The 17,935-nt window shown below is 36.5% G+C and overlaps 3 protein-coding genes and 1 pseudogene across 3 annotated transcripts; 3 read left to right on the top strand and 1 right to left on the bottom strand.

Moving 5' to 3' along the window:
- Window positions 1-1,855: 1,855 nt before the first annotated feature.
- On the top strand, window positions 1,856-2,467 carry LOC111297823 (uncharacterized). The gene has a single exon (XM_022892432.2). It carries the CDS (start codon window positions 1,856-1,858, stop codon window positions 2,465-2,467), a length of 612 nt encoding a protein of 203 aa, XP_022748167.2.
- Window positions 2,468-11,305: 8,838 nt separating this feature from the next.
- On the bottom strand, window positions 11,306-17,657 carry LOC111297255 (uncharacterized). Its single transcript, XM_089741391.1, has 3 exons — window positions 12,550-17,657; window positions 12,116-12,443; window positions 11,306-12,009 (listed from the first exon to the last, which is right to left on the bottom strand). Exon 1 carries the CDS (start codon window positions 17,517-17,519, stop codon window positions 16,182-16,184), a length of 1,338 nt encoding a protein of 445 aa, XP_089597517.1. The 5' UTR covers window positions 17,520-17,657; the 3' UTR covers window positions 11,306-12,009; window positions 12,116-12,443; window positions 12,550-16,181.
- LOC149515920 (auxin-responsive protein SAUR50-like) lies at window positions 12,017-12,483 on the top strand (the record flags this gene model as incomplete). The annotated part of the gene is made up of 1 exon (XM_089741818.1): window positions 12,017-12,483. A coding segment is annotated over exon 1 (432 nt), but the record flags the coding sequence as incomplete, so codon positions are not given.
- Window positions 12,486-12,860, top strand: LOC111297256 (protein SMALL AUXIN UP-REGULATED RNA 12 pseudogene; annotated as a pseudogene).
- Window positions 17,658-17,935: the final 278 nt, after the last annotated feature.

Below are 17,935 nucleotides of genomic sequence, written 5' to 3' on the forward strand. Positions count from 1 at the left end.
CCTTAATAGGGAAGTTACACCTTTGAAGTGGAAACATATATAATGGCTATACACAAAGAACGAATCATAATCGTTTTCATGTTTGAGTTACTTTATGATGTCAAATCATAGAAGGAAAGCGTTAAATTTTTGTACGAGACAATCTTAATGCAAATTAAAGGGAAGCTGATGAATTTCTTTATTCTTTTGGGTGTGCAACCTTACATGAACCATCTGTCCATGCACTTTGTGTCTTTGTTTAGTGCCTTCATGTCTTTTGCCTTTATTTTTTTTTTTTTTTTTTTTTTTTTGCATATTTCATGTATTACCAAACACATCAAACTTAAGTGAATTCAAATACTTATATGCAAACATGTGAAACTGAGAGATTTGAGATATGTATCATATCTGTCTAATCCCTTAGATCAGGTTTATTATGTTACTTTCATCAATCTGTTCCATTGATGCTTGTAGGATTGATTGGGCTGTGAATTACTTATCTAAAACAAATCAAGGAGAGTTTGTGATTATAAAACACTTTCTGCTAAAATGAGTAACAAAGTTGAATCATAGTTATTCTCAACAGCGTTGTTGTCCTCATTGTGAATATCATTGTCAAAACTTTAGGCTTCCACATACCAGAATCTCCAATCACATTGACATAATCTGGCACGAACTAAGAGAACAATCTAAATTATCATTCTACCAACTCTCAGCCTTGGAGAATTTTAATTGGGTAAAGATTGTAAAAATGTTGCAATATTGAAGCATTTCTATTACCAGAAGCTTCCATCTGAAGCAAGTGGGTGAAGTAATTTCCGGAATTCGTGTCAGCTATAGGTTATAATCGAGTTTGGAGCCAAACCCATTTTTCGACTAAAATATCCAATGTCCTAACCCACCAAAAGGACTTACTTTCAAGGTTCCAACAATCACTTGTAAATAAAAATCTTCCGGTTCTATATTTGGACCTAACCAACCTGTGTCTAGGAAGCATTTTTAAAATCAGGTCCCATCCCAACTCATATGTCTAAGATTATACGGTGCAGAAAGTGTTAAATGATGATGTAAATGTTGGAGCCACCATGAAGTGCCACTTGAATACTTGATTGTTTCACAATGGTGGCCATGAATAGTTCATGTATTGGTGAAGTACTTCCACTAATTATCTTTGGGACATAAAAGTAAAAACGAAAGAGAAAAGTGTTAGAAGATGTGTTTAGGACTGCTAATGTGGATTCATGAATATTGCTTGGTTGAATGTTTCATGTTGTTCCTGTTTTTTTGGTGTTGGTTATTGTTTTTGTTATTCACGCTGATGGTCATGGCTTAATCTTAAGACTATGATTTTAGTGGGTAGTTATTAATTAGGCTTTAAATTGTAATGTTTATGATGTTAAGAAATGGTGACAGTGAGTAAAGTTTTCTTTGCTTCAAAAATAACAACATTTGGTATCAGAGCTATTTTCTTAAGGGATTTGTGTGTGAAATTGACGCGTCATGAAAGCTGAAGTCAGTTTCTCCGTAATTGCTCCGACGATGTTCGAGGAGATAACTACCAGATTTGGGCAGTATGTATGGAGACATACTTGGAAGCTTTAGATCTTTGGAAAGCAGTGGAAGAAGACTATGAAATTTCTGCACTTTCAAACAATCCCACCATGGCACAGATTAAAGCACAGAAAGAAAAAAAGACAAAGAAATCAAAGGCAAAAGCTTGCTTGTTTGCTGCAGTTTCATCCATCATCTTCACTCGTATCATGTCTCTGAAGTCAGCAAAAGAGATAAGAGATTACTCAAGAATGAATATGAAGGAGATGAAAGAATTAAAGGGATGCAAGTCCTTAACTTGATTAAGGAATTTGAACTTCAAAGAATGAAGGACTCCGAGACGATTAAAGATTACTCCGATGGGTTTCTGAGTATCGCAAACAAAGTAAGGCTTCTTGGATATGAATTTACTGACTCAAGAATTGTAAAAAAATTTCTTGTTACAGTACTTGAAAGATATGAATCAACCATCACTGCCTTGGAGAATACAAATGATTTGTCAAAAATTTTCTTAGCAGAATTGCTTAATGCTTTGCAAGCACAAGAACAAAGAAGACTGATGAGGGAAGATACAACAATTGAAGGAGCTTTGGTAGTCAAGCATCAAAATGTGGCCAAAAGCAAAAGAAAGAAGAAAAAGGATTTTGAAGGAAATGGGGCAAGTACTGCATCAGCCAATGCAAAAGGAAAGAATGAAAATAAGAAGAAATCCTATTCACCTTGCCAACATTATGGAAAGAAGGGTCATCCTCCATTTAGATGCTGGAGAAGACCTGATGCTAAATGCATTAAATGTAATCAGATGGGGCATGAAGCTGTTATCTGTAAAAATAAAAATATGCAACATGGTGAAGATGCAAAGATTACTAATCAAGAGGAGGATGATCACCTGTTCGTAGCTACATGTTTTTTCGACATCAAATCAAGTGAAAGTTAGCTTATAGATAGTGGTTGTACTAACCACATGACACATGACACATGACACATGACAATGATCTATTCAAGGAACTAAGCAATGCAAACTTATCAAAAGTTCGAGTTGGTAATGACAAGTACATAACTGTAAAAGGAAAATGAACAGTTGTAATTTTAACTTGTTTAGGTACAAAGTTCATTTTTGATGTATTATATGTCCTTGAAATTGATCAAAACTTGTTAAGTGTTGGACAACTAATTGAAAAGGGTTATAAAGTTATGTTCGAAGATAAAAGTTGCTTGATTAAAGATGCAGTTGGCCAAGATATTTTCAAAGTAAAAATGAAAGGGAAAAGCTTTGCTCTAAATCTATTGGAGGAAGAGCAAATTACTTTCCTATTCAAAGAAAATATCACTGAAGTATGGCACAAGAGGCTCAGGCACTATCATCATCAAGGGCTGCTGTAGATGAAATCCAAGAAGATGGTAAATAATTTTTCAGAACTTGATGATCATATTCCAAATTGCAAAGCATGTCAGTTTGGAAAGCAAAGTAGGAAACCATTTCCCAAGGTAACATGGAGAGCATCAAAGAAGTTACAATTAATTCATACTGATATTGTAGGCCCATAAAGAACGTTTTCTCTGAAAAGTAGTCTTTATTATGTTGCATTCATTGATGATTTCACCCGTATGTGTTGGATCTTCTTTTTAAAATACAAGTCAGAGGTGGCTCAAGTCTTCTGGAACTTTAAAGCCAGAGTTGAGAACGAGAGTGACTGTAGAATTCAAACTCTCAGATCAGACAATGGTAAAAAGTACACCTCTGAAGCATTCACTCATTTTTATGAAGAGGCAAGCATCCAACATCAATTAACCACTCCATACACTCCACAATAAAATGGAGTAAGTGAGAGATGGAATAGATTTATATTGGAGATGACATGATGTATGCTACATAAGAAGAACTTGCCAAAGTAATTTTGGGCTGAAGCAACAAATACTGCTATTTTTTTTGTAAAACAGGCTTCCCACAAGAGCAATGAAGGATCAAACACCCTTTGAGGTATGGTATGATTATAAACCATCTCTGAATTTCCTTAAAATATTTGGATGTTTATGCTTCACTTATGTTCCACAGACCAAGAAAGATAAATTAGATAAAAGAGCACTTCCAGGTATCTTCATTGGCTACAGCTTAGTTGTAAAAGCTTATAAAATTTTCCAGCCACAAACTAAAAAAATTATTATAAGTAGGGATGTGCACTTTATGAAAGATGGATAGTGGAACTAGGATGATGCAAAAAAGATGGATCCAACCTTAAAAGAGCACAAGCTCAAGTTTCCTAGCATTGGAGACTGTGAGAATGAAATGGTGGATGACAGTTCTATCAGAGGTACAAAACTACTTTCTGATGCTTATCAAAGATGCAATATTACTGTGTGTGAACCTACAAATTATGAAAAGGTCAAGACGGATCAAAATTGTGTTGGGCTAAAAGCCTCCAATCCAATCACACACAGCGAAAGTAAAATCAAACAATAAATCAAACACACAAGAGACAATAATTTAACGTGGTTCAGTCCAACTGACCTACATCCACGGATGAGAAAAAAAGATCCACTAGTTGTAGGGAATTACAAACTTACATCAAATCATCAACCTCATTCAACAATCAATACTTATAAGACACTCTCAATCTCCTCTAGTCCTATGGAGTATTCTCAACCCAAACAAACACAAACACAAACTCTTGTGCACCCTTTCAACACAACTAAACACATACCCATATATTCCCATACATCATACCTATGTGGACCCTCTCAATCTCCTGTAGTCCACTCACAAACAAATATACACACCCATAAGACATAGAGCCTCAATACTCCTATGGGATGTCTATCTCACAAAAACCCTACAACTCTCTTACATCTTTTTCTCATACCTAACCCTGTAGAGACTTCACCTATTTATAACCATACAAACTTGCCCATTAAGAATCTCTCTCCCCTTAGAATTCTTCTCCTGTAAGTCAAACTTGCCTATTAAGAATCCCTTTCCCTTTAGAATTCTTCTCTTGCAAGTCAAACTTACCTATTAAGAATCCTCTTTCTCTTGGAATTCTTCTTTTGCAAGTCTTCTTGTCCATCAAGCAATATCTGAAAAATCTCAAACAAATCTCTAACAAATCTCTTATGGGATTTGAGTCAATATTCCCAACAATCTCCACCTTGACTCAAATTTCATCAATCATCTATCTTAATGCTAGATATGCTTGGCTCCACCTGTAATGAAAGTCTCACAATCATCTTCTCTTCTCTTGTGTTTTCACGCTTCATACAAACCAATCTTCAAAACTTGAACTCGAACTCTTTCTTTTCCCATATCTCAAACTGTCAACTTTTCCCATGTCTCGAACCTTCAGCTTTGATACCACTTGTTGAGGAACACCACAGCTATAATACCATTTGTTGGGGAATACCATAGCTCTGATACCATTTGTTGGGGAACACCACAGCTCTGATACCATTTGTTGGGCTAAAAGCCTCCAATCCAATCACACACAGCGAAAGTAAAATCAAACAATAAATCAAACACACAAGAGACAATAATTTAACGTGGTTCAGTCCAACTGACCTACATCCACGGATGAGAAAAAAAGATCCACTAGTTGTAGGGAATTACAAACTTACATCAAATCATCAACCTCATTCAACAATCAATACTTATAAGACACTCTCAATCTCCTCTAGTCCTATGGAGTATTCTCAACCCAAACAAACACAAACACAAACTCTTGTGCACCCTTTCAACACAACTAAACACATACCCATATATTCCCATACATCATACCTATGTGGACCCTCTCAATCTCCTGTAGTCCACTCACAAACAAATATACACACCCATAAGACATAGAGCCTCAATACTCCTATGGGATGTCTATCTCACAAAAACCCTACAACTCTCTTACATCTTTTTCTCATACCTAACCCTGTAGAGACTTCACCTATTTATAACCATACAAACTTGCCCATTAAGAATCTCTCTCCCCTTAGAATTCTTCTCCTGTAAGTCAAACTTGCCTATTAAGAATCCCTTTCCCTTTAGAATTCTTCTCTTGCAAGTCAAACTTACCTATTAAGAATCCTCTTTCTCTTGGAATTCTTCTTTTGCAAGTCTTCTTGTCCATCAAGCAATATCTGAAAAATCTCAAACAAATCTCTAACAAATCTCTTATGGGATTTGAGTCAATATTCCCAACAATCTCCACCTTGACTCAAATTTCATCAATCATCTATCTTAATGCTAGATATGCTTGGCTCCACCTGTAATGAAAGTCTCACAATCATCTTCTCTTCTCTTGTGTTTTCACGCTTCATACAAACCAATCTTCAAAACTTGAACTCGAACTCTTTCTTTTCCCATATCTCAAACTGTCAACTTTTCCCATGTCTCGAACCTTCAGCTTTGATACCACTTGTTGAGGAACACCACAGCTATAATACCATTTGTTGGGGAATACCATAGCTCTGATACCATTTGTTGGGGAACACCACAGCTCTGATACCATTTGTTGGGCTAAAAGCCTCCAATCCAATCACACACAGCGAAAGTAAAATCAAACAATAAATCAAACACACAAGAGACAATAATTTAACGTGGTTCAGTCCAACTGACCTACATCCACGGATGAGAAAAAAAGATCCACTAGTTGTAGGGAATTACAAACTTACATCAAATCATCAACCTCATTCAACAATCAATACTTATAAGACACTCTCAATCTCCTCTAGTCCTATGGAGTATTCTCAACCCAAACAAACACAAACACAAACTCTTGTGCACCCTTTCAACACAACTAAACACATACCCATATATTCCCATACATCATACCTATGTGGACCCTCTCAATCTCCTGTAGTCCACTCACAAACAAATATACACACCCATAAGACATAGAGCCTCAATACTCCTATGGGATGTCTATCTCACAAAAACCCTACAACTCTCTTACATCTTTTTCTCATACCTAACCCTGTAGAGACTTCACCTATTTATAACCATACAAACTTGCCCATTAAGAATCTCTCTCCCCTTAGAATTCTTCTCCTGTAAGTCAAACTTGCCTATTAAGAATCCCTTTCCCTTTAGAATTCTTCTCTTGCAAGTCAAACTTACCTATTAAGAATCCTCTTTCTCTTGGAATTCTTCTTTTGCAAGTCTTCTTGTCCATCAAGCAATATCTGAAAAATCTCAAACAAATCTCTAACAAATCTCTTATGGGATTTGAGTCAATATTCCCAACAAATTGGATTGCTGCAATGAAGAAGGAGCTATTCATGATTGAAAGGAATAAAACATGAGAGTTGGTTGATCGACCCCAAAACAAAAAAGTAATTGGAGTCAAATTGGTGTACAGAACCAAGCTTAATGCTGATGGCTTAATCAACAAGTATAAAGCTAGATTTGTGGTCAAAGGATATGTTCAAATACTCGGTGTGGACTACTCAGATACCTTCGCACCAGTCACTAGACTCAACACCATCAAGCTTTTACTTATCGTTACAACATAAAAAAATTGGAAAGTGCACCAATTAGATGTCAAGTCAGCATTCTTGAATGGTTTTTTACAAGAAAAGATTTATGTAGAACAACCAGAAAGTTATGTCAAGGAAAGAGAAGAAGACAAGGTTTATCTTCTTAAAAAGGTACTTTACGGATTGAAGCAAGCTCTAAAAACTTGGTACAGTAGGATTGATGAACATTTATAGAACTTGGGATTTGTCAAAAGTTTATCTGAATTAACATTATATGTTAAGCACAATGGAGCTAACATTCTTATCATCTCACTATATGTGAATAACTTATTTGTGACAGGAAACAACACAAGTATTATGGAGAAGTTTAAGTAAGAGATGATGGAGTTTTTTGAAATGACAGATCTTGGATTGATGACTTTTTTTCTTGGAATGAAAATCAAATAGAATGAACATGAAGTCTTCATCTGTCAAAAGAAATATGCCAAGGAGATTCTGAAGAAGTTTGAATTCGAAAAATGTAAAGAAATGAGGACACCAATGAACTCAAAGGAAAAGCTCTGTAAAGAAGATGGAACAGAGAAGATTGATCAGGCATATTTCAAAAAGCCTAATTGGTTGCTTAATGTTTCTCACAGCAACTCGACCTGACATTTTGAATGCTGTAAGTATTTTGTCTCGGTTTATGCATTGTGCAAGTGAATGGCATCTCAAGGCTGCAAAAAGGGTGCTTAGATATGTGAAAGGCACAAATGATTTTGGCATTAAATACACAAAGAGCAAAGAGTTCAAGCTGGTTGGTTTCTCAGACAGTGATTGTAAAGGTTCCATTGATGATATAAAGAGCACTTCAGGCTATTGTTTCACACTTGGTTCTGGTGTTTTCTCATGGAGCTCAAAAAAATAAGAAATTGTAGCTCAATCCACAGTTGAAGCAGAGTTTATTGCTGCAACAGCTGCTGTTAATCAAGCTTTGTGGCTAAGAAAGATTTTAATCGATCTTAACTTAGAGCAGGAGAAAAGCACGAAGATTCTTGTTGACAACCAAGCTGCCATTGCTATCTCTCAAAATCCTGTGTTTCACGGAAAAACTAAACATTTTAATATTAAATTATTCTTCTTAAGGGAAGTACAGAAAGATAGAGCTGTTGTTCTTATCTACTGTAAAACAGAAGATCAAGTTGCAGATGTTTTCACCAAGCCACTACCAGTTAGCAAGTTTGAATTGTTGAGGACAAAAATTGGTGTTTGTAGCTCCTAAAGCAAGGAGGAGTGTTAAAAGATGTGTTTAGGATTGCTAATGTGGATTCATGAATGTTGCTTAGTTGAATGTTTCATGTTGTTCCTGTTTTTTTTATGTTGGTTATTGTTTTTGTTATTTATGCTGGTGGTCATGGCTTAATCTTAGGACTACAATTTTAATGGGTAATTATTAATTAGGTTTGAAATTGTAATGTTTCTGATGTTAAGAAATGGTGACATTGAGTAAAGTTTTCTTTACTTTAAAAATAACAACAAAAAGGGAAATGGGTTACTAAAATTAATTGAAGCTGAAAGGCTAGGCTAATAGTTGAGCCGAAACCCATCTTATCTTTGAGTTTAAGAAGTGAAGACACAGACTTGGGCTGCATTTGTGCAGTCTAAACCATAACCTAAGTGCAAAACCCAAGAACCAAATATTCTTGCCTCTTAAGATTTCTGATTTTGGGTGACAACAAGCACAAATGTTATGTAAGTATGTAAATCAAGAAAAGTACTAAAGAAAACGAACAAAGCAAGAAAAATGGGAAACAAGGGAAGGGTGGAACAATGCTTCCCATTGGGAAGCATGGGAAGGAATTAATGGGAAGTGGGGAGGAGCCATGGGAAGGTAGTTGAGGGAATAAAAAAAAAAAAAGGCAAGGGATGACAGCTAAGAGAAACAGGAGCTGAAAATAAAAAACTGAGAGGGATCGAAGGAGGGGAGTGGAAGTCCAATCAAATCATTGGGAATTTGGAGAAACACTGAGTAAGCCTTTGGGAGCCCCAGCCAGCTTAAACAGCCTGTGGTTTGATGTGCCACCAAGTCTCTGTTTAAGCTGTTTACTTGCTTTGGTGTTTCTGTCTGGTAAGAGTGTAAGCCACTGAGCCCTTTTTAAAGACTTTGGCTGGACTTGGATTTAAGATTTTGTTGTGGTGGCCCGACCCTCATGTTCCCACGTCCCTTTTCATCAATAATCCTTCCCTACAATTTCAGAAAATGTTTCACTCCCCTTCTCCTTCTCTTCCTCTTCCTCTTCCTTCTCCAGGGTTAATGTTATGAAGTTGAGTGTTTTAGGTTCAATTTTCTTACACTTGACACTACATTTTTGTAAGATAAATGTCATAATTTTCATGCAGGTTGCTTGCATTGACCCAGATTAAAGCTTATGTCATGTGTTTGGTACTTTTTTTTCATAAAATCGATTTATTGGGGTATATAACGTCAACATTTATATATTTATCGATTTTTTTTTCTTATATAATATGAGATTAATGCACTTTACCTATTTTTTTTGAGTGCTTGACGTGATATTTTTTTTCATTCAATCTCATGATGTTTTCGTCAAAATTGTTACTTTACCTAGTACTTGACATGATCAAATTTTATCACCGTACTTTATCCTTACACCTTGTTAAGTTGTCAAATTGATCCACCTTGCCTACTCTCATTAGGGCACTTGATGTGAAATTAAATAAAACAAAAGCTAATTATGATATTAATTGTCATGTAATCATTACCTTCTTGTTATAAAACTCTTCACTGCTTTAAAAGTTTTATTAATCAATTAAACACTTTAAATTAGATATAGATATAAAACTTTTTTTTATTTCAAGTTTAATGTTGATCAGTATTATTTAATGCAGCTGCTTATAATGTAAATAAACGTTTTAAACTTGAATATAAATATACATCAATTGTCTAATCTTGTTTATACAATTTAAAATTTTTTCTGACGATAAATAAAATATAATTTTTTAAACATATTAAATCAATGTAAAAAGCAGTAAAAAAGAAGAATACATGTATTTATATGCAATAAAAAAAATTGTTCAAAAACATTGATTTGCTTCGAAGATCAAAGCTTGTTCTTTACTATGAATGCGTTGCTTCCAAAGATCAGAACATTCATTGAGACGATGAATAAGTTGGCTCCAAACTCGAGCTCATAATCAATCGGCCCCTTGTGAATTGCGATGAATAATTGAATTAAGTTGGCACCGAATCCCAAGTCAATGAAGAAATTGGTTGGTTTTTCTCGGTACTAACACTGCAAATGCATTGGTTACATGAATTTGTTCCATTTGATTTTAATGAAAAATTCCACTGAAGCAAATCATCTTCATTTTCTGTGTTGACATTTCCCTCCATTCATTCATAGGTAAGAGTAACATTAAAAAACTGTTAGCCTACAAGTCAGATAACATTCACAGTTCAAACTAGCTGTCTGGGGACAGACAGAGTTTTAATCGTATGCTTTTTGGAACATCCTTTTCCCCAGTTACACGTGTACCAATTTTTTTTCATGAAAGAAAAAGCTGAAGAGAAACTGTTGGCAGCACATGTCTGCAAAACTGTTGGCAGGCAGCTCTACTCGAATGATGTGTAGTATTGAGGGGCTCTTACGACCGACTACAGCACATATTTGTCCTCAGGGGATGAACCCTGTGCTGGCTTCTCAATCACAGTTATTTTTAGTTGTCTTTGTTAATCTAATGACCCAAATTTCTCTTTTTTTTTTTTTTAAACTTCCTAAAGTTGGGATTAACAAAATTTTAAAGTTACGAATTCATCAAATGCATTAAAATAAACCTTTATAAATTTGAGCATGGAATGTTTCCAACTATCAACCGTTGGGAAGAGGATCATATTAAGATTCGATAAGCGACTTTCGTTCTCTTTGAATTTTTTTTTTTAGTTTTGTTTTGTTTCTCTGGCAAAGACTGCAACCTAAGTTGTTTCTCTCCATCCTTATTTTGCAGTAAATACCCCATTACATGCTTGCACAGACAGGGTGCAGAGATTCGCTGAAAAAGAAAACCTATTGACAATGGTACGAAAGTCGGACACAGTTTTTTTTTTTTTTCAAACCCCTTGAATCCAGGATCTATTATAGACTTATAGCCGGAAAGTGACCAAACCCACATAAAAGAAGCACCAAAAGCAAGCAATTGCTGCTTCCATCTAGAGAAAATCAGGACAAAAATCTGGTCAGAACATGGTGTTGGTGGGGCGAGGGGGCTTAGCTATCTATTATCATTATCACCAAATGTGATTTCCAGCCAAGCTAAACTCACGGAACAGAACCAATATATAGTTGATATATATTTGGATTACAGTAAATGGTTTTACACGAACATGGTTTTTCCCTCCATCTGAGTCTCTGGGCAAACTGGTGTATATTTTACAATATCCGTCAATTCTACTACTACTATTGCTACATCTACTACTACTAAACATCTACAAATATATGAACAAAAATTAAGTGGGATCGCACTTTGCCCAAGAAGCTTTATCCCATCCCTCTTTCATATCTTATCTTTTTCCACTCTCAACTTGTGGGGTCTTTACTTCGAGAACTTCGAAAGATCACCGATCAAGCACCATCCTCTCTCTCAACAGAGCAATAGAGAGACTTCCTGTATGACCTTAGAAGCAATAATTTTGTATACCCTTTATATCTTGAGATGCATGTTCGTACACTTCGTATCAAGATGCACATGCTTAGTATAAAGGATAAAATGAAAGGGTACAGCACAGCAATGCGCGGCAACCATCTCTATACTCGTACATTTACGCTTACTTGGACCGAGCTGAGCTCAACATCCCTTGGCTACCTGTCATGTCAATCATTTAATGCTTCCCTCCAAACTCAATGTCTCTTTTTTCTATTCTACTGCCATAAAACCCTTTCTTTTAACTACTCCTTTCACCATCCAAACCATACTTGATACTTCTCCATTTCAGATTCTATGCAAACTTCTTTTCCCTCCATCTATTTCCTGTATAGATTGGCATATTACTATTGATTTCCTTGGAAGACAATGAAGGGGAAGTTTCTAAAGGCATGCCTTACAAAATGGACGAAGATGGGGAGTAGAATCATACCTTGTGGCAGCTGCAAATACTGTTATCAGTGGGCAAAGTGGCCTGATTCCATGCATGAAGAGAGGTCAATCCCAAGGGATGTGCCCAAGGGTCACTTGGCTGTGTATGTGGGTGAAAACAATAGGAGGTTCGTAATTAAAATCACCTTGCTCAAGCACCCACTTTTCAAGGCATTGCTGGATCAAGCTCAGGATGAATATGATGTCTCTTTTTTCTATTCTACTGCCATAAAACCCTTTCTTTTAACTACTCCTTTCACCATCCAAACCATACTTGATACTTCTCCATTTCAGATTCTATGCAAACTTCTTTTCCCTCCATCTATTTCCTGTATAGATTGGCATATTACTATTGATTTCCTTGGAAGACAATGAAGGGGAAGTTTCTAAAGGCATGCCTTACAAAATGGACGAAGATGGGGAGTAGAATCATACCTTGTGGCAGCTGCAAATACTGTTATCAGTGGGCAAAGTGGCCTGATTCCATGCATGAAGAGAGGTCAATCCCAAGGGATGTGCCCAAGGGTCACTTGGCTGTGTATGTGGGTGAAAACAATAGGAGGTTCGTAATTAAAATCACCTTGCTCAAGCACCCACTTTTCAAGGCATTGCTGGATCAAGCTCAGGATGAATATGATTTTACCACTGACTCCAAACTATGCATTCCTTGTGATGAAAGCCTCTTCCTCGATGTTGTTCGTTGTACTAGCTCCCCACAAGATCGAAGGCTCTCCCTGTTTCTTTAGGAATTCATGCTAGGAATTTGATTCATATTCACGAGGTCCGAGTCCTAATGAGAATGCTAATATGCAGTATACTGAGTAGATTTTTATAACAAATTATGTAGCCTATTAATGTAACTCAATTGAAAAATATTAACTTCTGTTTTCCCTCGAAAGTTCTGTTTCTAAGGGCATCAACTGCTCAAGCCAAGCAATAGAAAGCGCTTTGCCAAAGCAGAACCCAATTACACAGTACCATGCCAGATCAGCACTGAACAAGAAGCTGGACCAAACCCCACCGCCTGACAACATCGTGACAGTTTCCAGCTCTGGCATCTACCTTATCTTTGAAACTTAAAGCAATAATAAAAGCTACTTAAAAAAAAAAGGCAATTATAAAAGCTAATTGACATAAACAAATAGAACTAAAGATCAAGCTTGTATTACTGTCAGAGAAAATTGCAGTCAATGGAGATAAAAGTTCCTTACTCTCCTCGAACCCATCTCAAGGTCAGTGTCTGTGTCTCTGATATTTAGTTATTTACCTGTAATATTAAAGCAGACTCCATGCTAACAGATACACGTAAAAAACAGATGATTAATCAAGGAGATCAGACACTCAAGGTGTTGCCAGGATTATCAAAGTAGGATTCTTTGAGGTCTGACCGGGTTTTCAATTTCAGGAGCTAATGCTGCAAGAAGAATGAACAGAATAGAGATCAAGTGTTTGAAATCAAATTATGACTAGATTGGCAAGCACAAAGTTTGAAACTCAGAAACGAATCCAATCCCAGCCAGTTAGTGTTAGCATGGGATATGCATGATGATAGGTAGGTTATAAGTCAAAAGATAAGAAAGTTATTCTCCTCTGCTCTGGGAAACAGTGAATGCAGGACCAATGTCAAAGAATTTCTTCAGCTTTGGACCTCAAAAGTAAATCTGATTGGCACAGGGAAAGCAAAGTTTATCAATTTGTTGCTTTCTTAGATTTTTCACATATTCTCTCAACAAGAAGCACCATAAAAATGCAAAAGAGACAATTCAAGCACTTACTTGGGCTTACATGATGAAGGTTAGCAAGGTAGAAAATAAGGAAAGTAAGATAAAGCATACTTCAAGGTTGCATGCTTGTACAAATCTGTGAAAATGTGCATGGTGTAGCACGTAAGTGCAAGTTGTTATGTAATGCCCTGAAATTGTTTATTTGTAGCATAATGAATTATACCACACACTGACATAATCTCCAATAGTAATTGATATTCTTAAGTTTCCAACTTTTCCATTCAACCAACATTAAGTAATTCAACATCCAACCACACGCTCATATAATGAAACTAAGCAACTAAAAGAGAAACAGAGAAGGCAACCATCTGGTGAAACACAATTCTGCAAGGGGCACTGATAGAATTGACACCATTAAAAGTACAAGAACAGTAGTGATATGATAGAATATCTCAAATATTTGGGCTAAGAATCATACACCAATTGGCATATAGTTGATTCTTGTATTCTATTCTTGGCACATCAGCATCTGATATCTAATTGTCTATAACAACAAGGTGAATAGGTACCGAAACTTGTTCTTCGCATGACAACATATCTACACATCATCCATCTACACTTGCTTAAGTGTCCAACAAATATTGACAAAAAGCGTGTGTTTTCGTACGAAGGACCGAAGGAGACTTGTCCAAAAAACTCAGCATAAAAATGGAATCATCAGAATGACAAAATGCTACCCACTAAAATGCATTTGTATCTGAAAAACTATCAAATAATCAGAAAATCATGACTCATCAACAAACACTGGTGGAAAATTTAGTAAGAGCACATACATAGATAATGCTTATGATAAGATCCTCCATATGGAAGGATAAAAAGATTGTACAGCCATCAGATTGCCATCAACATGGAGGTAAATGTATTTCAAAGGCCAAAGCACAAAACCTTCTCTTAGAATCCAAAATCAGTACCATTGAACCTGTCCAACTACATCTGCAAAAAGAGCCGCTTCATACCTGCTGCTACCCAATAGCCAAAAACATAGGAATAGCAGCATCCATTTGGAGGATAATGTTCACAATTTAATTCTATCTTACATCATTTGGGTCAATTTGAACCTGGCAAATATATAAGAGGGCATTCATCATTACGATCTGTTACATCAGTTGTCTAACATAGATCCCCTTAAATCCTAATTCACCATGCCAATTTATTGAACTTCCACAACCCTATGCAACTTAGCAACAATTACAAGCAACTTTCCATAACCTTTAAAAATTCATTAACACAGACAGGTTAAACACATGCAGAACCTGCCTTACTCTAGGCAATGTTTCATGTTTTTACCTCACTTGTCATCTCAGCCCATGTCAAAATGCATCATCTTCAATTCAGATTTTCTCTCCTTCTGATACCTTGGAAGAACACCATCTACTATTTGCCAAAATAGCATGTCACATCCCAATAATTTGCCCATTACAAACGCATCTGTAACAGGATGCCTCCCACTTAATTTCTACAACTTCTACTTTTCCTCACTCCTTTAAAATGGAAAATAAAAAACCTCACAGCCAAAGCAAACGTAAAGAATATTTAGGCAAGACCTTAAGTGCGCCTTTCTTGACTGAACTCTTATTTTCTTCCCTTCACCAACTAACTTCACATTATCACATCTCTCATAAATAACCTTTGTCAGTCTGAAGATTGGTTTCGATCCTAAAGCTCACCAAATTAACTCTACAAGACAGTAGAATGCACACTCGCTAAGATTATCCAGATTCCAAGTTTAAAGCCTTTACTTTTTCCTCATTTAGTAATTTAATGGACTGAAAGCTAACATATGCCAGTAGGCATCTTACAAACAAAATTTCTCCATAAAAGTGGGGTAAAACAAGAAAATGCTCATAAAGTGCAAATAGAGAAATTAATAACATTACATATGCACAAAGAGAATAGGGAAGAAGCCCACACCACAAAGATAACAGTCTAAGTATAACAGCATCAGCAGCATTTGGAGCATGGGAAAGCATTACCATTCTCATTGATAGCATCAAGGAACAAGTACTGCAAGGCAATAAAAACAATTGATTGCAACAGAATATACACACAGAAGCAATGTTGTCGAAACTATACACAAGTAATATATTGCCTCGTGATAAAAGGACATGCCATGCATTGGCAGTTTCTTACACCAAACAATGGCAATATTGCAGCACTAGCATTGCAAAAACAGGATGACTCAAAGCATTTGAAAAGATTGCCGCTATTTTCAGCTATCTTCAGTCACAATTGAAAATTCTAGCAGCAAAAGTAACTTTCACCCATCTTTTTCCAACTTGAGTATCATCTAAGTCCATCAATCAAAGCCTCCAATTCTCTCCTCCCATATCTCCTACCCTCAGCATTAGCTTCCCTACACCTCACCACAAAGTAAAATATCAACCAAGCCACCATGAAATACACCTCCAAAGCTGCCTGAATTACAGTAGCGAAAAATTCCCCACCTATATGAGTCAAAACCCATCTTGCAAGAGACCCACCTAAGATAGCTTCGTAACACTTAATCTGTATTGCTTGGTTCAACAGTGTTGACATCAAATAACAACCTTCTTTAATAATTTCCCTCCCAGTTCTCCTTGAATCCACAATGGCAAGCCAAGCAGCTAATGAGAATGCAAATGACACTAAAGTATCCACCAAAAACCATGTAAACAAAAACGCAGAAATTTCCTTCTCAAAACCCCTAATCCACGGTGACATAACCGAAAAAGGCATCAACTTTAACCTAACAAAAAGCTTGAAAAACGAGAAATGATCCTCAATTTCTCCAAAATACCATAATCCAAGAAGCTGAGTCACCGCGTCTCTTACCGCCCATTTCATTAAAACGAACCCAGTGAGTCTTTTCAAACCCACTTTTGACCCATCCCAAAATGCCCCAAAAAAGGAAACAAATCTTCCAATCAAGTCATTAACAATTGTAACAAAAACAACACCCAAAACCAAAGAGTAAATCGCTGTAAACCCTAGAATTACCCATCCATACGCCGCCGATAAAAAGCTGATGAGAAAGAACAGCGTCGCTGCGTCACGACGGCCCAACTCCAATCCTTTATAAACTAACTGAAAATCCACAATTCTTTCTTCTTGGCGTTTCCCTTCATTCTTTTCGTAGTCAAACCACGCCGTTTTGAATTTGACTCCGTAATGAACGATTTCACCTAGCAGAATTCCATTATCCGCTACAAAATTCGAAAACCCCAATTTAGTATCGAAGTTGGAAAGAATTACCGGCGTGCCATTGAGGGGACGGTTAGGGAAAGAACCGAAGAGAGAGCGGTCGCGGTGATCATCGTCAGACGAAAAGAAGTCATCGTCGAGAGTGCCGACGCGCGTGAGGTGGAGAAAAGGTCGGCGCGTCTGGCGACGAGTGGGGTGGATACGCGCGTGGCGATGGGAAGGGTGGAGGTCGAGGCGGGAAAGGAGAGATTTGAAAGAAGGATCGCGGTCAATAAAGGTAGTGACAAGAAAGGAACCGGATTCAACTACGGAACGAAAAGAGACGAGGAACAAAGAAAGGAAGATGAACATGAAAGGGCGGGCGGTGAAATGCACGGCGGCTTTTTTTAGGATCTGGGATGTGGACCTTAGTTGGCCGAACCGGTGGCGGTGATCGGTCATGGCCTTTTTTTTTTTTTTTTTTTTTTTTTTGGGTTCAGATTTATGGGAAGTGAAGCATTAGGTGTGAGAAATAATGAGCAAGGGATTCTGTTTTTCTGGTTTTCCGTTTCCCTTATACGGTTTAAGCATTTATTTATTTATTTATTATTGGTTGTTGAGAGTTGGCTGGAAAGTTGGAGGAAAGGAGCAGGTTTGGAAAATGTCCGAGCCTAGAAATTATTATAGGCTGATTTTTAATAATTGGGCCTACAAATGGGCCCTAGATTGATCCAATAATAATAATAAATATGTAAAAGAAAAAAAATACAAATAAATTACAAAAAAAAAATCACGTAATTAATTTCAAACTAAATTTATATTTCGAATTTAATTATCTTGAGGATTGTTTTATTATATTTATCTTAAACTTGTAACGA

This window comes from Durio zibethinus, chromosome 12 (genome assembly GCF_047325235.1).
Source record: "Durio zibethinus cultivar Kanyao isolate XHJ-2024 chromosome 12, ASM4732523v1, whole genome shotgun sequence".
Lineage (NCBI taxonomy): Eukaryota > Viridiplantae > Streptophyta > Magnoliopsida > Malvales > Malvaceae > Durio > Durio zibethinus.